The sequence below is a fragment of the Lactuca serriola genome, chromosome 2 (genome assembly GCF_051521515.1).
Source record: "Lactuca serriola cultivar US96UC23 chromosome 2, Lser_US96UC23_V15, whole genome shotgun sequence".
NCBI lineage: Eukaryota > Viridiplantae > Streptophyta > Magnoliopsida > Asterales > Asteraceae > Lactuca > Lactuca serriola.
Window position 1 is genome coordinate 91,901,272 of NC_136409.1, and position 21,952 is coordinate 91,923,223.

A 21,952-nucleotide genomic window follows, 5' to 3' on the forward strand; every position below is an offset into this window, starting at 1 on the left:
CCGTATTACCTCCACAACGTCAAGTCGAGTTCCGAATCGACTTAGTTCCAGGGGCTACCCCCGTAGCCAAATCGCCCTATCGTCTAGCACCTGTAGAGATGCAAGAACTGTCCTGTTAACTTAACGAACTGCTCAGCAAGGGCTTTATAAGACCAAGCTTCTCACCCTGGGGAGCTCTAGTCTTGTTTGTCAAGAAGAAAGACAAATCGTTTCGTATGTGTATCGACTACAGGGAGCTCAACAAACTAACCGTCAAAAATCGTTATCCGTTGCCTCGTATCGACGATTTATTTGACCAACTTCAAGGGGCGAACTTGTTTTTGAAAATCGACTTGAGCTCCGGATATCACCAACTACGAGTGCTAGGGGAGGATGTTCCGAAGACAGCCTTCCGGACTCGTTATGGGCACTACGAATTCGTAGTGATGCCGTTCGGATTAACAAACGCGCCCATAGTATTCATGGACTTAATGAATATGGTGTGTCGTCCTTACTTTTTTTTTGAAAGAGCCAAAGCTCAGCAAACTTTATTAAAAAAGAATAAAATAATACACATATAAATAAAATAAAAAACAACCCAAACCCCTAAACAATCCAACCTATCCATAACCAACTTCCTAACCATTTTTTAAACACCTCAACAATCCTCCAAATACCCCAAAAAACCTTAAAGTTCATAAGACTACACCAAGGACTTATTGAAGGTGGGAAAAAAGGTAACTTCATCCCCTTGCAATACCCATACCACTAGTCACCATTAAGACCAAAGCAAGGGGTAAGGCCCTTAAAAAAACCCACAGTCCAATAGTGAAGACTTAAAAACCAAACCCATAAAGGTCCAAACCCAAACATACTAAAAACAAAATTAATGAACCAAAAAAAACACAAGAAATATTAAACAAATCCACTGCAGAAATATCAATAACTCAATACAGCATCTTCTTCCTTCTATCAGCCCTTGTATCCATCCTTTGTTGTTCCATCTTTTATCCTTCATCATCAAAAGATAACTCATCATAATGGCCATCATGCTATAAGCTATCCCACAATCAAAAACTTGACTATCAGCTGCAATATGCTCTTCCTGCAATCATAAAAAAAAGAAACACAGGAATCCACAATACCACCATAATTTCAGAACCAGTTGCAGACTAGACATGGCATCAATCACATGTCTAGGATTTCCCATTTGAATATTCTCAATTAAGATCATATCGAAACACAAAATCCCAAAGGTACAAATCACATGATTCAAGAGCAAGCTCTTAAACCAGTGAATTAATCCGTCAATTCCTTGATAACCATCAATTCCTTTAAATATGTTATTCCGAAAATACCCCCAACACAAATCTCCCATAAAGACAGCCATACTAACCATCAATCCCATATCAACCCGATTATCTAAACAAATTGAAACATAACAGTTAACCTAGAAAGAGACCTTCATTATTTACAATAATAACTTCCAAGAATACCCCAGGTCTGAAACACTTTTTCACTGACCATAATATTCATTTTCCTCAACCCTAACAACTTCAATTTAATTTCATTTTCAATACAAGAAATCACTCCTTTATCCGATTTTCTCGTATTACAAAAAATCCTCGAATTCCTTTCTTTCCAAATATGATAAACACAACTAGCAAGCATCCATTTTTTGATCAAATTCTCAACAGATCTTGATTTTAAGACAAAACACAATTTAAGAACTAAGTCATTCCAATTAGAATAAGAAATGTCAATCCCAGCCTTAGAACAACATTGATTCCAAATAGCATTCGAGAATTCACATTGAAAGAAGAGATGATCATGGGAATTTGGAATGATTAAACAGAAAGGACAGAGCAATGAACCTGATTTCTCCCAGAGTTTAACTCGATCTTGGGTCTTCAATCTGTTCAGCACAGCAAGCCACAAAATAAAAGTATTCCTGGGAATACAATTGCCATACCAAACACAGTCAAACCAACTGACTATGCTTGCAAAATTATTGATATCTCTCCAAACTTGCTTGCATTGATTAGCATTGATTAGTTCTTGAGTTCCACAATAGAAGTAGTCTTTGCAATTTATCAAAGCTTTGATGAGCATTATTTAATTCTTGAGTTCCACAATAGAAGTGGATGTAATTTAAGCAAAGCTTTGAAGAGCATTGTTTCATTCTTGAGTTTCAGATTAGGAGTCTAATGAATTTAGCAAAGCTTTGTTGAGCATTGTTTAATTCGTCAGTTCCATAATAGTAGTCTTCGCAATTTAGCAAGGCTTTGAAGAGCATTTCTTTATTCTTGAGTTCCACAATATAAGTCTATGCAATTTAAGCAAAGCTTTGATGAGCATTGTTTTATTATTGTGTTCCACATTAGAAGTCTATGCAATTTAGCGAAGCTTTGATGAGTATCCTTTAATTGTGTTCCTCAATAGAACTCTATAAAATTTAAGCAAAGCTTTTATTAGCATTGTTTGATTCTTGAGTACAACAATAGAAGTCTATGCAATTTAGCAAAGCATTCATGAGCATTCTTTCATTCTTGGGTTCCACATTAGAAGTGTATGCAATTTAGCAATGCTTTGATGAGAATTGCTTAATACTTGAGTTCCACAATAGAAGTCTATGCAATTTAGCAAAGCCTTGATGAGCATTATTTAATTCTTGAGTTCCAAAATAGAAGTAGTCGTTGCAATTTAATAAAGCTTTGATGAGCATTGTTTAATTCTTTGGTTCCACAATAGAAGTGTATGCAATTTTTGCAAAGCTTTGATGAGCATTGTTTCTTTCTTTAGCTCCACATTAGAAGTCTATGCAATTCAGAAAAGCTTTGATGAACATTTTTTATTGAGTTCCACAATAGAAGTGGTCTTCGTAATTTAGCAAAGCTTTGATGAGTATTGTTTAGTTCTTGAGTTCCATAATAGAAGTAGTCTTCGCAATTTAGCGAAGCTTTGATGAGCATTTCTTTATTTTTGAGTTCCACAATAGTAGTCTATGCAATTTAAGCAAAGCTTTGACGAGAATTGTTTCATTCATGAGTTCCACATTACAAGTCTACGCACATTGGCATAGCTTGGATGAGCAGCGTTTCGTTCTTGAGTTCCACAATAGAAGTCTATGCAATTTAAGCAAAGCTTTGATGAGCATTGTTTGATTCTTGAGTTCCACAATAGATCTCTATTCAATTTTGCAAAGCTTTCATGAGCAATGTTTCATTCTTGGGTTCCACATTAGATGTCTATGCAATTTAGCAAAGCATTGATGACCAATGTTTAGTTCTTGAGTTCCACAATAGAAGAGTCTTTGCAATTTAGCAAAGCTTCGATGAGCATTGTTTAATTCTTGAGTTTCACAATAGAAGTGAATGCAATTTAAAAAAAAAGCTTAGATGAGGATTGTTTTATTCTTGAGTTCAACATTAGAAGTCTATGAAATTTAGCAAAGTTTTGATGAGCATTGTTTAATTCTTGAGTTCCACAATAGAAGTCTATGCACTTTAAGCAAAGCTTTGATGAGCATTGTTTCATTATTGAGTTCCACATTATAAGTCTATGCAATTTAGCAAAGCTTTGATGAGCATTGTTTAATTCTTGAGTTCCACAATAGAAGAGGTATTCGTAATTTAGCAAGGCTTTGACGAGCAATTCTTTATTCTTGAGTTACACAATAGTAGTCTATGCAATTTAAGCAAAGCATTGACGAGCAGTGTTTCATTCTTGATTTCCACATTTGAGGTCTACGCAATTTTGCAAAGCTTTGATGAGCATCGTTTCATTCTTGAGTTCCACAATAGAAGTCTATGCAATTTAAGCAAAGCATTGATAAGCATTGTTTTGTTCTTGAGTTCCACAATAGAAGTCTATGCAATTTAGCAAAGCTATCTTAAGCATTGTTTCATTCTTGGGTTCCACATTAGAAGTCTTTGCAATTTAGCAAAGCATTGATGAGCATTGATTAGTTCTTGAGTTCCACAATAGAAGTAGTCTTTGCAATTTATCAAAGCTTTGATGAGCATTATTTAATTCTTGAGTTCCACAATAGAAGTGGATGTAATTTAACAAAGCTTTGAAGAGCATTGTTTCATTCTTGAGTTTCACATTAGAAGTCTATTGGATTTAGCAAAGCTTTGATGAGCATTGTTTAATTCGTCAGTTCCATAATAGTAGTCTTCGCAATTTAGCAAGGCTTTGAAGAGCATTTCTTTATTCTTGAGTTCCACAATATAAGTCTATGCAATTTAAGCAAAGCTTTGATGAGCATTGTTTTGTTATTGTGTTCCACATTAGAAGTCTATGCAATTTAGCGAAGCTTTGATGAGTATCCTTTAATTGTGTTCCTCAATAGAACTCTATAAAATTTAAGCAAAGCTTCTATTAGCATTGTTTGATTCTTGAGTACAACAATAGAAGTCTATGCAATTTAGCAAAGCATTCATGAGCATTCTTTCATTCTTGGGTTCCACATTAGAAGTGTATGCAATTTAGCAATGCTTTGATGAGAATTGCTTAATACTTGAGTTCCACAATAGAAGTCTATGCAATTTAGCAAAGCCTTGATGAGCATTATTTAATTCTTGAGTTCCAAAATAGAAGTAGTCGTTGCAATTTAATAAAGCTTTGATGAGCATTGTTTAATTCTTTGGTTCCACAATAGAAGTGTATGCAATTTTTGCAAAGCTTTGATGAGCATTGTTTCTTTCTTTAGCTCCACATTAGAAGTCTATGCAATTCAGAAAAGCTTTGATGAACATTTTTTATTGAGTTCCACAATAGAAGTGGTCTTCGTAATTTAGCAAAGCTTTGATGAGTATGTTTAGTTCTTGAGTTCCATAATAGAAGTAGTCTTCGATATTTAGCGAAGCTTTGATGAGCATTTCTTTATTTTTGAGTTCCACAATAGTAGTCTATGCAATTTAAGCAAAGCTTTGACGAGAATTGTTTCATTCATGAGTTCCACATTACAAGTCTACGCACATTGGCATAGCTTGGATGAGCAGCGTTTCGTTCTTGAGTTCCACAATAGAAGTCTATGCAATTTAAGCAAAGCTTTGATGAGCATTGTTTGATTCTTGAGTTCCACAATAGATCTCTATTCAATTTTGCAAAGCTTTCATGAGCAATGTTTCATTCTTGGGTTCCACATTAGATGTCTATGCAATTTAGCAAACATTGATGACCAATGTTTAGTTCTTGAGTTCCACAATAGAAGAGTCTTTGCAATTTAGCAAAGCTTTGATGAGCATTGTTTAATTCTTGAGTTTCACAATAGAAGTGAATGCAATTTAAAAAAAAGCTTAGATGAGGATTGTTTTATTCTTGAGTTCAACATTAGAAGTCTATGAAATTTAGCAAAGTTTTGATGAGCATTGTTTAATTCTTGAGTTCCACAATAGAAGTCTATGCACTTTAAGCAAAGCTTTGTTGAGCATTGTTTCATTATTAAGTTCCACATTATAAGTCTATGCAATTTAGCAAAGCTTTGATGAGCATTGTTTAATTCTTGAGTTCCACAATAGAAGTAGTATTCGTAATTTAGCAAGGCTTTGACGAGCAATTCTTTATTCTTGAGTTACACAATAGTAGTCTATGCAATTTAAGCAAAGCATTGACGAGCAGTGTTTCATTCTTGATTTCCACATTTGAGGTCTACGCAATTTTGCAAAGCTTTGATGAGCATCGTTTCATTCTTGAGTTCCACAATAGAAGTCTATGCAATTTAAGCAAAGCATTGATAAGCATTGTTTTGTTCTTGAGTTCCACAATAGAAGTCTATGCAATTTAGCAAAGCTATCTTAAGCATTGTTTCATTCTTGGGTTCCACATTAGAAGTCTTTGCAATTTAGCAAAGCATTGATGAGCATTGATTAGTTCTTGAGTTCCACAATAGAAGTAGTCTTTGCAATTTATCAAAGCTTTGATGAGCATTATTTAATTCTTGAGTTCCACAATAGAAGTGGATGTAATTTAACAAAGCTTTGAAGAGCATTGTTTCATTCTTGAGTTTCACATTAGAAGTCTATTGGATTTAGCAAAGCTTTGATGAGCATTGTTTAATTCGTCAGTTCCATAATAGTAGTCTTCGCAATTTTGCAAGGCTTTGAAGAGCATTTCTTTATTCTTGAGTTCCACAATATAAGTCTATGCAATTTAAGCAAAGCTTTGATGAGCATTGTTTTATTATTGTGTTCCACATTAGAAGTCTATGCAATTTAGCGAAGCTTTGATGAGTATCCTTTAATTGTGTTCCTCAATAGAACTTTATAAAATTTAAGCAAAGCTTTTATTAGCATTGTTTGATTCTTGAGTACAACATTAGAAGTCTATGCAATTTAGCAAAGCATTCATGAGGATTCTTTCATTCTTGGGTTCCACATTAGAAGTGTATGCAATTTAGCAATGCTTTGATGAGAATTGCTTAATACTTGAGTTCCACAATAGAAGTCTATGCAATTTAGCAAAGCCTTGATGAGCATTATTTAATTCTTGAGTTCCAAAATAGAAGTAGTCGTTGCAATTTAATAAAGCTTTGATGAGCATTGTTTAATTCTTTGGTTCCACAATAGAAGTGTATGCAATTTTTGCAAAGCTTTGATGAGCATTGTTTCTTTCTTTAGTTCCACATTAGAAGTCTATGCAATTCAGAAAAGCTTTGATGAACATTTTTTATTGAGTTCCACAATAGAAGTGGTCTTCGTAATTTAGCAAAGCTTTGATGAGTATTGTTTAGTTCTTGAGTTCCATAATAGAAGTAGTCTTCGCAATTTAGCGAAGCTTTGATGAGCATTTCTTTATTTTTGAGTTCCACAATAGTAGTCTATGCAATTTAAGCAAAGCTTTGACGAGAATTGTTTCATTCATGAGTTCCACATTACAAGTCTACGCACATTGGCAAAGCTTGGATGAGCAGCGTTTCGTTCTTGAGTTCCACAATAGAAGTCTATGCAATTTAAGCAAAGCTTTGATGAGCATTGTTTGATTCTTGAGGTCCACAATAGATCTCTATTCAATTTTGCAAAGCTTTCATGAGCAATGTTTCATTCTTGGGTTCCACATTAGATGTCTATGCAATTTAGCAAAGCATTGATGACCAATGTTTAGTTCTTGAGTTCCACAATAGAAGAGTCTTTGCAATTTAGCAAAGCTTCGATGAGCATTGTTTAATTCTTGAGTTTCACAATAGAAGTGAATGCAATTTAAAAAAAAGCTTAGATGAGGTTTGTTTTATTCTTGAGTTCAACATTAGAAGTCTATGAAATTTAGCAAAGTTTTGATGAGCATTGTTTAATTCTTGAGTTCCACAATAGAAGTTTATGCACTTTAAGCAAAGCTTTGATGAGCATTGTTTCATTATTAAGTTCCACATTATAAGTCTATGCAATTTAGCAAAGCTTTGATGAGCATTGTTTAATTCTTGAGTTCCACAATAGAAGTGGTATTCGTAATTTAGCAAGGCTTTGACGAGCAATTGTTTATTCTTGAGTTACATAATAGTAGTCTATGCAATTTAAGCAAAGCATTGACGAGCAGTGTTTCATTCTTGATTTCCACATTTGAGGTCTACGCAATTTTGCAAAGCTTTGATGAGCATCGTTGCATTCTTGAGTTCCACAATAGAAGTCTATGCAATTTAAGCAAAGCATTGATAAGCATTGTTTTGTTCTTGAGTTCCACAATAGAAGTCTATGCAATTTAGCAAAGCTATCTTAAGCATTGTTTCATTCTTGGGTTCCACATTAGAAGTCTTTGCAATTTAACAAAGCATTGATGAGCATTGATTAGTTCTTGAGTTCCACAATAGAAGTAGTCTTTGCAATTTATCAAAGCTTTGATGAGCATTATTTAATTCTTGAGTTCCACAATAGAAGTGGATGTAATTTAACAAAGCTTTGAAGAGCATTGTTTCATTCTTGAGTTTCACATTAGAAGTCTATTGGATTTAGCAAAGCTTTGATGCGCATTGTTTAATTCGTCAGTTCCATAATAGTAGTCTTCGCAATTTCGCAGGGCTTTGAAGAGCATTTCTTTATTCTTGAGTTCCACAATATAAGTCTATGCAATTTAAGCAAAGCTTTGATGAGCATTGTTTTATTATTGTGTTCCACATTAGAAGTCTATGCAATTTAGCGAAGCTTTGATGAGTATCCTTTAATTGTGTACCTCAATAGAACTCTAAAAAATTTAAGCAAAGCTTTTATTAGCATTGTTTCATTCTTGAGTACAACAATAGAAGTCTATGCAATTTAGCAAAGCATTCATGAGCATTCTTTCATTCTTGGGTTCCACATTAGAAGTGTATGCAATTTAGCAATGCTTTGATGAGAATTGCTTAATACTTGAGTTCCACAATAGAAGTCTATGCAATTTAGATAAGCCTTGATTAGCATTATTTAATTCTTGAGTTCCACAATAGAAGTAGTCGTTGCAATTTAATAAAGCTTTGATGAGCATTGTTTAATTCTTTGGTTCCACAATAGAAGTGTATGCAATTTTTGCAAAGCTTTGATGAGCATTGTTTCTTTCTTTAGTTCCACATTAGAAGTCTATGCAATTCAGAAAAGCTTTGATGAACATTTTTTATTGAGTTCCACAATAGAAGTGGTCTTCGTAATTTAGCAAAGCTTTGATGAGTATTGTTTAGTTCTTGAGTTCCATAATAGAAGTAGTCTTCGCAATTTAGCGAAGCTTTGATGAGCATTTCTTTATTTTTGAGTTCCACAATAGTAGTCTATGCAATTTAAGCAAAGCTTTGACGAGAATTGTTTCATTCATGAGTTCCACATTACAAGTCTACGCACATTGGCATAGCTTGGATGAGCAGCGTTTCGTTCTTGAGTTCCACAATAGAAGTCTATGCAATTTAAGCAAAGCTTTGATGAGCATTGTTTGATTCTTGTGTTCCACAATAGATCTCTATTCAATTTTGCAAAGCTTTCATGAGCAATGTTTCATTCTTGGGTTCCACATTAGATGTCTATGCAATTTAGCAAAGCATTGATGACCAATGTTTAGTTCTTGAGTTCCACAATAGAAGAGTCTTTGCAATTTAGCAAAGCTTCGATGAGCATTGTTTAATTCTTGAGTTTCACAATAGAAGTGAATGCAATTTAAAAAAAAGCTTAGATGAGGATTGTTTTATTCTTGAGTTCAACATTAGAAGTCTATGAAATTTAGCAAAGTTTTGATGAGCATTGTTTAATTCTTGAGTTCCACAATAGAAGTCTATGCACTTTAAGCAAAGCTTTGATGAGCATTGTTTCATTATTAAGTTCCACATTGTAAGTCTATGCAATTTAGCAAAGCTTTGATGAGCATTGTTTAATTCTTGAGTTCCACAATAGAAGTAGTATTCGTAATTTAGCAAGGCTTTGACGAGCAATTCTTTATTCTTGAGTTACACAATAGTAGTCTATGCAATTTAAGCAAAGCATTGACGAGCAGTGTTTCATTCTTGATTTCCACATTTGAGGTCTACGCAATTTTGCAAAGCTTTGATGAACATCGTTTTATTCTTAAGTTCCACAATAGAAGTTTATGCAATTTAAGCAAAGCATTGATAAGCATTGTTTTGTTCTTGAGTTCCACAATAGAAGTCTATGCAATTTAGCAAAGCTATCTTAAGCATAGTTTCATTCTTGGGTTCCACATTAGAAGTCTTTGCAATTTAGCAAAGCATTTATTAGTTCTTGAGTTCCACAATAGAAGTAGTCTTTGTAATTAGCAAAGCTTTGATGAGCATTATTTAATTCTTGAGCTCCATAATAGTAGTCTTCGCAATTTAGCAAGGCTTTGAAGAGCATTTCTTTATTCTTGAGTTCCACAATACAAGTCTATGTAATTTAAGCAAAGCTTTGATGAGCATTGTTTTATTCTTGTGTTCCACATTATAAGTCTATGCAATTTAGCGAAGCTTTAATGAGCATCGTTTTATTGTGTTCCATAATAGAAGTATATAAAATTTAAGCAAAGCTTTGATTAACATTGTTTGATTCTTGAGTTCAACAATAGATGTCTATGCAATTTAGCAAAACATTCATGAGCATTCTTTCATTCTTGGGTTCCACATTAGAAGTTTATGCAATTTAGCAATGCTTCGATGAGCATTGCTTAATACTTGAGTTCCACAATAGAAGTCTATGCAATTTAGCAAAGCATTGATGAGCATTATTTCATTCTTGAGTTCCACAATAGAAGTAGTCGTTGCAATTTAATAAAGCTTTGATGAGCATTGTTTAATTCGTTGGTTCCACAATAGAAGTGTATGCAATTTTTGCAAAGCTTTGATGAGCATTGTTTCTTTCTTTAGTTCCACATTAGAAGTGTATGCAATTCAGAAAAGCTTTGATAAACATTTTTTATTGAGTTCCACAATAGAAGTGGTCTTCGTAATTTAGCAAAGCTTTGATGAGTATTGTTTAGTTCTTGAGTTCCATAATAGAAGTAGTCTTCGCAATTTAGCGAAGCTTTGATGAGCATTTCTTTATTTTCGAGTTCCACAAAAGTAGTCTATGCAATTTAAGCAAAGCTTTGACGAGAATTGTTTCATTCATGAGTTCCACATTACAAGTCTACGCACATTGGCAAAGCTTGGATGAGCAATGTTTCGTTCTTGAGTTCCACAATAGAAGTCTATGCAATTTAAGCAAAGCTTTGATGAGCATTGTTTGATTCTTGAGTTCCACAATAGATCTCTATGCAATTTTGCAAAGCTTTCATGAGCAATGTTTCATTCTTGGGTTCCACATTAGATGTCTATTCAATTTAGCAAAGCATTGATGACCAATGTTTAGTTCTTGAGTTCCACAATAGAAGTAGTCTTTGCAATTTAGCAAAGCTTTGATGATCATTGTTTAATTCTTGAGTTTCACAATAGAAGTGAATGCAGTTTAAAAAAAGCTTAGATGAGGATTGTTTTATTCTTGACTTCAACATTAGAAGTCTATGAAATTTAGCAAAGTTTTGATGAGTATTGTTTAATTCTTCAGTTCCACAATAGAAGTCTATGCACTTTAAGCAAAGCTTTGATGAGCATTGTTTCATTATTGAGTTCCACATTATAAGTCTATGCAATTTAGCAAAGCTTTGATGAGCATTGTTTGATTCTTGAGTTCCACTATAGAAGTAGTCTTCGTAATTTAGCAAAGCTTTGATGAGCAATTCCTTATTCTTGAGTTCCACAATAGTAGTCTATGCAATTTAAGCAAAACTTTGACGAGCAGTGTTTCATTCTTGATTTCCACATTTGAGGTGTACGCAATTTAGCAAAGCTTTGATGAGCATCGTTTCATTCTTGAGTTCCACAATAGAAGTCTATGCAATTTAAGCAAAGCATTGATGAGCATTGTTTTGTTCTTGAGTTCCACAATAGAGGTCTATGCAATTTAGCAAAGCTATTTTAAGCATTGTTTCATTCTTGGGTTCCACATTAGAAGTCTATGCAATATAGCAAAGCATTGATGAGCATTGATTACTTCTTGAGTTCCACAATAGAAGTAGTCTTTGCAATTTATCAAAGCTTTGATGAGCATTATTTAATTCTTGAGTTCCACAATAGAAGTGGATGTAATTTAAGCAAAGCTTTGAAGAGCATTGTTTCATTCTTGAGTTTCAGATTAGAAGTCTATTGAATTTAGCAAAGCTTTGTTGAGCATTGTTTAATTCGTCAGTTCCATAATAGTAGTTGTCACACCCCCAAACCAAGGATGGCGGAAACGTCCAGGGGTGGAGGACTTCATGTACAGTATCACAACAACATGTATAATAGTGCTCAAAGTAAATACAACCATCATAAATATAATTGAAAAAGGTACACCAAAGTATATGTTTACATGTTTCAAAATCAATTACATTGTGATGATAAAAATAAATTGTTGACGGTTTAACGTCCCATCCTCAAAGCGCTGAAGTTCTCCTGTTTCACTGATTTCCTGAGAATACAAGTAGTTTTGAAAAGTGTCAACAATTAAGTTGGTGAGTTCATAAGAGTTTTGTTTGGAGTAGAAACCGTTTTCCTTTTTAAAAGCGATAGGATATGAATCCAGAAAATCCAATATTTTCTTAGTTAGGTGTAGACAAAATATTCCTATATGATGTGTTGATGAACCCTAGATTGACCCGTAGATTTTCTCTATAATCATCCAGCGTATATAAGTTATAGAAGATTTAAGTCAGATAAAACGTCGAATGTAGTGGGTCTGCCCTAGGTCCACAACCCAACGAGGAACAGGAGATGAGGCGGGCACCACCAATTCTAAGCCAATCCAGACTAAATTCTTGTATGACTCAAGCATATACGCTCAATGATTATAGTTGAAGTCTAACAATGCTAACCTTTAATGTGAATATAACCTATACATACCATAGTTCACCGGGGAGTAATAGAGATTAGTGAACCTGAACTATGCATATGATAGCTTATCAAAAGTGATGGTGAATATAACCTATATTATGTGTTAATGTATCCTAGATTGACCCGTAGATTTCCCCTATAATTGTCCAGCGTATATAAGTTATAGAAGATTTAAGTTAGATAAAACGTCGAATGTAGTGGGTCTGCCCTAGGTCCACAACCCAACGAGGAACAGGAGATGAGGCGGGCACCACCAATTCTAAGCCAATCCAGACTAAATTCTTGTATGACTCAAGCATATACGCTCAACGATTATAGTTGAAGTCTAACAATGTGAACCTTTAATGTGAATATAACCTATACATATCATAGTTCACCAGGGAGTAATAGAGATTAGTGAACCTGAACTATGCATATGAATAGCTTATCGAAAGTGATGTGATGGTGAATATAACCTATACATATCAAAAGTGATGGTGAATGTGAATATAACCTATACATATCATAGTTCACCGGGGAGTAATAGAGATTAGTGAACCTGAACTATGCATATGAATAGCTTATCGAAAGTGATGTGATGGTGAATATAACCTATACATATCAAAAGTGATGGTGAATGTGAATATAACCTATACATATCATAGTTCACCGGGGAGTAATAGAGATTAGTGAACCTGAACTATGCATATGAATAGCTTATCGAAAGTGATGTGATGGTGAATATAACCTATACATATCAAAAGTGATGGTGAATGTGAATATAACCTATACATATCATAGTTCACCGGGGAGTAATAGAGATTAGTGAACCTGAACTATGCATATGAATAGCTTATCGAAAGTGATGGTGAATTCCTTTCTTGTAATTAAGTTCCTAGGGTAGATGAAACATAAACTATACCTATTATAGTTTATTACTTTGTTTGTAATATGTATTTACCATAACTATACCGATTATAACTAACGCGTTCGTTTGTGGGGGTATAATGGCTTAACTATACTTAATATAGATTATCTTAATCGTCCATAGCGGCAATAACTCTTTTGTAAGTGTAAGACCTTTAATATTGTGTTTGTTATATAAATAACCCTAAACTATACCTATTATAGTTTATCGATTGATTTCGTGGGAAATGAGCATAGGCCTTACTTGTCATAATTTATCAATGTTTATATTTTAATGGATATAGCCTCGTAATATCGTATATATATATATATATTTGTCATACTTGTGAAGGTGTAAATCCACTTCTTTTCTGATGTATGTCTATGTAAGAATACAAAATTTGTCATATATTGCAACTACACATAATCACATAACAATGTATACCTTGCTCAACATGTTACAAGGTGAAATGAAATTTATTGTGTTTTTCTGTTAATAACATTTTCTGTAACTGTTATTGGAAAAATTGTAGAAAAATCATAAAATGTCCAAATCAGGTTCTGTAACTTCTGAGAGTTTGGAAAATGAGTCTAGTTTGTTCATAATTTTTATTATAATTTTTAATGACCTCTAACTTGGGTGAAAAAGTCCATAATCACAGACTGGTCCGGATTGATGTTTGAAATGATAGGCAGTTTTGTAAAAATCACCATAAATTGTAGAAAAATCGTATGGAGATGTGCAAGTAGTCATTTTAAAGCTAAGAAGTGGAACTACATGCACCTAAAACAGTTTTGAAAACAAAAATATTTAAGATGTCCAAAACAGTCCGTGAATGGAGTGAAACTTTTCTGATGAAAGCTGTTAGAAAAATGTAGTTATGTTCTAAGTATTTTAACTTGTATTCCCCCCCTAAAAACTTGAGAAAACATGAAAATGTAGGGGTATGAACTCACCTTAAGTGTTTTCAGTAGGTAAGTGTTGAAGAAGAGAAGTGTTCAACCCAAGAACACTTGAAGAATCACTTGAAGATTCGAAGCTCTAACACAAATATAATGGAGTTTGTGTAAGATATCCATGATTTGAGTGGAAATAATTGAGATAATCATAAAGAGAATGGATTATGCTTACCAAATGTGGAGGAAAAACTCAAGATCAGCCCTTGAATCTCGAATTTCTAGAGAGAGAAAGTGAGAGAGAAAAGAGTTTGATCTTCTTGTGAAATGAGAGCAAATGAGAAAAATGAGGAGAGAGGATGATTATCCAGCTCTCAAAAACGTGGAGATGGCTTGTAAAAAGGGGTAAAAGGTACAAGGTATGGTGGGGAGGAATATGGGTGGTCATGGAGTGGGTATGGGGGTTGCTTGCGTCATAAAATAAGGTAAAGTCAACACTCTACCTTTGTACTTTACCTACTCTTATTTGGATAAGATTTTACCCTTAAAATATGATTAAATTATTAATTTAGGGGTCTTATATTTTAAAATAAAGTTTTGGGTGAAAATCCCATGTTAAAATAATTAAAAATGGGTTTAAAACGCAAAAATACGCAAAAACGGGTGAAAAATGAACTTTCCAGCGAGACCCTTCGGATCTCGGCCGAGGTTCGGTCAGGGGAGGTGCTGGTCTCGGAAGCGAAGGCGCGAGCCAGAAGAAGGAGCGAAGGCGGGGTTCGTCCGAAGGCTCGGTCCGATGAGGAGTCAGAAACGAAAGTCAGGGGTTCGGTCCGAAGTGATGCTAGAACCGAAGGGACTGTTGTGAACAGTAATGAACAGTACTTTCGGTTCGGACCTTCCTACTATGCGAGGTTCGGTTCGGACCTTCCTTCTATGCGCGATTCGGCTCGGATGAACAGTGACTTCGGTTCGGTTCATGGGTCAGCAGCTTTGGTTCGGTTCATGGGTCAGCAGCTTCGGTTCGGTTCATGAACAGTACTCTCGGTTCGGACCTTCATGAATAGTACTTTCGGTTCGGAGGGTTCGTTTCCTTAAGTCCGTTTTTCGCGTAGACTTCCGTTTTTGGGCTGTTTTCGCCAAATTCGAGGGTCGGGATGCCCCGAGTGATTATAGAAAGTTGGGAGAGATTTCGAGAGAGATTTTGAGAGAGATTCTACATACTCAGAGAGATTTGGGAGAGATTTGACATACTTGGAGAGATTTCACATACAAAGAGATATGTGGGAGAGATTTCACATACTTAGAGAGATTTGGGAGAGATTTGACATACTTGGAGAGATTTCACATACAAAGAGATATGTGGGAGAGATTTCACATACTTAGAGAGATTTGGGAGAGATTTGACATACTTGGAGAGATTTCACATACTTAGAGAGATTTGGGAGAGATTTGACATACTTGGAGAGATTTCACATACAAAGAGATATGTGGGAGAGATTTCACATACTTAGAGAGATTTGGGAGAGATTCGACATACTTGGAGAGATTTCACATACAAAGAGATATGTGGGAGAGATTTCACATACAAAGAGATATGTGGGAGAGATTTCACATACTTAGAGAGATTTCACATACTTAGAGAGATTTGGGAGAGATTCGACATAAGAAGAGATAGAGTGAAAACGATTGAGAGAGGTTTCATTGGTGACCTTTTTGAGTGTCCGGCTACGCACTCCAAGGTCCGTAAACCTCGTTACGCCTTGTTTAAGGATCTTGCATACTCCCGATGAGTATGCGACATTGTTTTATCGGTTTGGCTCGCCACGTACCCCGGTTTTAGGTTAAGGAGGTCTAGGTGTACGCACTTTTTGATTTAGGATCTCTTGTTAGAATAGAGAGTTGTTTAGGAGTTACTTATCATAAGCTCTAGCACTTACGGCAAGATGAGTGGACCGGTTTGACTTGTTGACTTTCGTTGACTTTTACTTGACTGAAAATTGACGGTTGTCACAGTAGTCTTCGCAATTTAGCAAGGCTTTGAAGAGCATTTCTTTATTCTTGAGTTCCACAATATAAGTCTATGCAATTTAAGCAAAGCTTTGATGAGCATTGTTTTATTATTGTGTTCCACATTAGAAGTCTATGCAATTTAGCGAAGCTTTGATGAATATCCTTTAATTGTGTTCCTCAATAGAACTCTATAAAATTTAAGCAAAGCTTTTATTAGCATTGTTTGATTCTTGAGTACAACAATAGAAGTCTATGCAATTTAGCAAAGCATTCATGAGCATTCTTTCATTCTTGGGTTCCACATTAGAAGTGTATGCAATTTAGCAATGCTTTGATGAGAATTGCTTAATACTTGAGTTCCACAATAGAAGTCTATGCAATTTAGCAAAGCCTTGATGAGCATTATTTAATTCTTGAGTTCCACAATAGAAGTAGTCGTTGCAATTTAATAAAGCTTTGATGAGCATTGTTTAATTCTTTGGTTCCACAATAGAAGTGTATGCAATTTTTGCAAAGCTTTGATGAGCATTGTGATGCGTGTATGGGCTTGATTTGGTGAGTAGGGTAGTGTTTAGGTAAATTAAAAGAGAATAGTAACCACAAATGATATATGAATGGAAAGAAATGGATAGATTAGTAACAACTCAAGACCTATTAAGTTGTATACCGGTGAAAACAATCCAAGACCTATTGGATTGAGTTCGTATCAAGTCAAGAACACGTCCTAACAAGATAATTTGTGAATTATAACAATAATTCAAAGTGAACAAAAGGGTTCTTTGATTAAAAATTCGTCTACTACTTTTTCCATGCATAATTTGGCTTTATATGAAGCCTTTATTACAAATTTGGTGGTTACAAGCCAACCAACCAATTATTCATTAAAACTAGTAAATAGAAATTAAGGTAACTCTTGAAAGAACACAAAAAAAACGTCCATGAGACTTGTGAATGAAAAAAAAACGGCTATGCTTCATTAAGGAGCCATAAGAAGCATTAAGGAGTCATCATAAGCATTAAAGTGTAACCCTAATCCACCAAAGAGTGTCAAAAACGGCTAGGAGGCTTTATGAAGCAAATAGTAACGTTTTTAGCACTTATGAAGCCTTAAAAATGTTGCCCTAGTCTTCATGCAACCCTAATTCAATTTGTGGGTTACCATGCACAACCCAACCATTGAGCCCAAACCACCTTCTAGCCCACTAGTAATCACTAATCCATCACATTTTGGGCTTTCATGATCCATGCATGGATCATCCCCTCCCCCTTTGAAAGGAATTGACCTCAATTCATCAAGTCCATCATCATCAAGATAAGGTGAAAGATCTCCCACATTAAAGGTAGCATGCACTCCATGGTCTCCTCCCAAATCTACCTTATAAGCATTATCATTGACACGTGACACCACTCTGTAAGGACCTTCAGCTCTTGGCATCAACTTGTTTTTCCTTTTGTTAGGAAAACGTTCTTTCCTCATATACACCCACACCAAGTCACCATCTTGAAAGACACGTGGTTTCCTATGCTTGTTGGACTTCTGTTTGTACAACTCATTCACGGCTTCAATCTTCTCACGAACTTGTTGGTGTAGTTTCATCATAGCCTTCAACTTGTCATTAGCATCCTTGTGAACCAATTCATCCTTTGGCAATGGAATCAAATCCAAAGGCATGTAAGGATTCACACCATACACCACCTCAAAAGGAGAGTGACCTGTAGCATAAGTAGGAGAACGATTATAGGCAAATTCAGCATGTGCAAGTTTGATGTCCCAATCTTTTTGAGTTTTGCTAACCAACCCTCTCAACAAAGCACCCAAAGTTCTATTAGTCACCTCCGTTTGCCCATCCGTTTGTGGATGATGGGATGTACTAAAAAGTAACTTAGTACCGACTTTCCTCCACAAAGTGTTCCAAAAGTAACTTAGAAACTTGGAATCCCTATCAGAAACAATTGTTTTAGGAATACCATGCAAACGAACCACCTCTTTAAAGTACAAATCAGCCACGTTAGAGGCATCATTTGTTTTATGACATGGCACAAAGTGAGCCATTTTTGAAAACCTATCCACCACCACCATAATGGAATCCTTCCCCCTTTGAGTTCTAGGCAAAGCCATAATGAAATCCATGGACACATCTTCCCAAGGACGAATAGGAACCGGCAAAGGAGTGTAAACACCATGCTTGAAAGTTGTTTTTGCCATATGACATGTAACACACTTGCCCACTATGTTGGTTACATCCCCCAACATCTTCGGCCAAAAGAAATGTTCTTTAAGCACCTGCAAAGTTTTGGTAATGCCAAAATGACCAGCCAAACCACCGCCATGAGCTTCACGAATCAACAACTCCCGTATTGCATGTTTTGGGACACAAAGGCGGTTGCCTTTGAATAGAAAGCCATCTTGAATCACAAATTCACCATTAGGACCACCTGCACATTTCAAAAACATATCTCCAAAGTCCATATCAGATTGATAATGGTCCTTTAGAGTTTCAAATCCCAAGAAACGAACATCCAAAGTCACCAACAACGAGTAACGCCTCGAGAGTGCATCAGCCACCACATTGCTTCTACCATCCTTGTATTTGCATGAGAAATGAAAGGATTGCAAGAACTCCACCCACTTTGCATGTCTTGTGCTCAACTTTTGTTGCCCATTGATGTACTTTAAGGATTCATGATCAGAATGCAAAATAAAATGATTTGCACGCAAATAATGACTCCAATGATCTAAAGCACGGACAATAGCATAAAACTCCTTATCATAAGTGCAATAATTCAAACGAGCACCACCCAACTTTTCAGAAAAATAAGCAATAGGACGTTTGGATTGGATCAAAACAGCCCCAATACCAACTCCACTTGCATCACACTCCACTTCAAATGGTTGAGAAAAATCAGGAAGAGCCAAAATAGGAGCATCACACAACAATGCCTTGAGTTTCTCAAATGCCTTTTGAGCTTCTTCTCCCCATGCAAAGACTCCTTTCTTCAAACAACCTGTTATGGGACTTGCAATGGTGCTAAAATCACGAACAAATCTTCTATAGAAAGAAGCAAGACCATGAAATGATCTAACTTCAGAAATATTAGTAGGAATAGGCCATGACTTGATTGCTTCAGTCTTGGATGGGTCCACGGACACGCCATTTCTTGACACCACAAAACCCAAAAATGCCACTTCTTCCACCAAAAACGAACATTTTTCTTGCTTCCCATAGAGTTTTTGAGCTCTAAGCGTCTCGAAAACCTGTTTTAAGTGCACCAAATGATCCTCCAAGCTCTTGCTATATACCAAGATATCATCAAGGTACACAACCACAAACCTGCCCAAAAAAGATTTTAGCACTTCATTCATTAGTCGCATGAAAGTGCTAGGTGCATTAGTTAGACCGAAAGGCATCACGGTCCATTCATACAAGCCATGTTTAGTTTTAAAGGTTGTTTTCCATTCATCCCCTTCACGCATACGAATTTGATGGTAACCACTTCTCAAATCAATTTTTGAGAACACAATAGAACCATGCAACTCGTCCAACAAATCATCAATTCTAGGAATAGGAAATCGGTATTTTATGGTGATGTTATTAACGGCCCTACTATCAACACACATCCTCCAAGAACCATCTTTTTTTGGAACCAACAAAACTGGAACAGCACAAGGACTTAGGCTTTCACGAACATAACCCATTTTCATGAGTTCATCAATTTGTTTTTGCAACTCTTTTGTCACCTCCGGATTACATCTATAGGCGGCTTTATTGGGCAAAGGAGCACCCGGAATAAGGTCAATTTGGTGTTCGATACCACGGATTGGAGGCAAACCCGGTGGTAATTCGCTTGGAAACACATCTTGAAACTCCAAAAGCAAATCAGCAATAGCGTTTTCTCCATGCACCATCTTCTCCACCTTTGCATGCTCTTTGGCCACAAGCATGTAGATAACATCACCTTTGTCAAGAACTTGCTCCACCTCCCTTTCACTAGCAAACATAGAAAGATTAGGTTTTTTTACTTGTTTAGAATTCATGGACCTTATGGCCGTCGGGGACATGGGTTTTAACACAATTTTTTTATTATTGTGTTTCAACTCATATTCATTGCTCCTCCCTCTATGTAATACGTCCCTATCAAATTGCCAAGGACGCCCCAACAAAATATGACATGCATCCATAGGAATAACATCACACAACACTTCATCTTCATAAGACCCCATAGTTAGACCAACTCTAACCTGTTTTGTCACCTTTATTTTGCTTCCATCATCCAACCAATGAAGAACATATGGTTTTGGGTGGTTTGTAGTAGACAAACCCAATTTGATCACCATTTCATTAGAAGCAACATTAGTACAACTTCCACCATCAATAATCAAACTACACCACTTGTTTCTAACCAAACATTTGGTGTGAAACAATTGGTCTCGTTGATCCATATCAGCCACGGTTTGAACCCCTTGAGTTTTAAGGGTTCTAAGCACCAAAACTGTATCATACACCGGTGCTTCATACTCTACCTCCTCCTCTTCTTCCTCTTCTTGTTGTGTATCATAAAAAATACCCGCCAACCTCTCTTCTTCCTCCAACTCTTCACGACATTCAATGGCCTCCCTTAAAGTCACCACCCTTTTGTTTGGACAAGCATTTTGGTAATGACCAAAACCTTGACACTTGAAACATCTAATTTTCGCCAAACTAGTTTCTTTGGTACCACTAGTAAGTTTAGGAGCAATGGGAACACTACTAGAACCAGAAGGAGTAGAAACAGAATTTTGTCTATTGCTAGACTCGGGCTTGGACCACGACTTTGACTTGGGACTTTCGAGACTTGAACTTGAACTCCCACCATAACGTGCTTTGGCCTGCCCTTCCAACTTCAAACACAAACCACAAAGAGTTCCAAAATCAGCATAAGGATATAACTCCACAACATTGGCAATGTTGTAGTTCAACCCTTTTAGAAAACGAGTCATTTTTTGTTCTTCAATTTCTTCAATATCCCCCATCAAGGACAACTTCTCAAATTCATCAATGTATTCTCCAACACTCATTTTTCCTTGCCTCAAATCAGCAATCTTCTTGTAAGTGGCAATTCTATGAGTAGAAGGAACATATCTCTTTCTTAGCTTTCGTTTTAGAGAAAGCCAAGAACAAATTTTTTCTTTGCCTTCACGGGTTCTCTTGGCCTTAAGCCCTTCAAACCACAATGAAGCACCACCACTTAGCTTGAGAATGGCATACTTGCAGCTTTTTTCATCATCCACTTCTTTGAACTCGAACATTCTTTCAATCTTCCTTTCCCACTCCAAGTAGCGTTCAGGATCAGTTCCACCAACAAATTCAGGCAATTCAGACACCTTGAATTCTTCCACAACCCTATGTTCACCACGGCGGGGTTGCCTTCGATTTCCACCTTCTTGGATGTTTCTTAATGCTTCACGAAGATTTTGTAGGAACTCCGGATCATCAAAATCCATTATGCGCTCTGATACCACTTATGATGCGTGTATGGGCTTGATTTGGTGAGTAGGGTAGTGTTTAGGTAAATTAAAAGAGAATAGTAACCACAAATGATATATGAATGGAAAGAAATGGATAGATTAGTAACAACTCAAGACCTATTAAGTTGTATACCGGTGAAAACAATCCAAGACCTATTGGATTGAGTTCGTATCAAGTCAAGAACACGTCCTAACAAGATAATTTGTGAATTATAACAATAATTCAAAGTGAACAAAAGGGTTCTTTGATTAAAAATTCGTCTACTACTTTTTCCATGCATAATTTGGCTTTATATGAAGCCTTTATTACAAATTTGGTG

At 35.8% G+C, this 21,952-nt stretch overlaps 1 protein-coding gene across 1 annotated transcript; it reads right to left on the reverse strand.

Moving 5' to 3' along the window:
• Positions 1 to 815: 815 nt before the first annotated feature.
• Positions 816 to 21,608, reverse strand: LOC145089395 (uncharacterized). The gene is made up of 5 exons (XM_079027839.1): positions 20,272 to 21,608; positions 19,552 to 20,115; positions 18,411 to 19,458; positions 934 to 1,084; positions 816 to 853 (listed from the first exon to the last, which is right to left on the reverse strand). Exons 1-5 carry the CDS (start codon positions 21,606 to 21,608, stop codon positions 816 to 818), a joined length of 3,138 nt encoding a protein of 1,045 aa, XP_078883965.1.
• Positions 21,609 to 21,952: the final 344 nt, after the last annotated feature.

What these genes read in the sequence shown, in the direction of transcription:
- LOC145089395 (XM_079027839.1), bottom strand. Translation starts at nt 21,608, where the DNA reads ATGGATTTTGATGATCCGGAGTTCCTACAAAATCTTCGTGAAGCATTA. An exon ending in ATTTTGTTGGGGCGTCCTTG is followed by an intron (nt 20,116 to 20,271) that starts GCAATTTGATAG and finishes TATGTTTGCTAG; the next exon opens with TGAAAGGGAGGTGGAGCAAG. An exon ending in TTTAAAACTAAACATGGCTT is followed by an intron (nt 19,459 to 19,551) that starts GTATGAATGGAC and finishes TTTTTTGGGCAG; the next exon opens with GTTTGTGGTTGTGTACCTTG.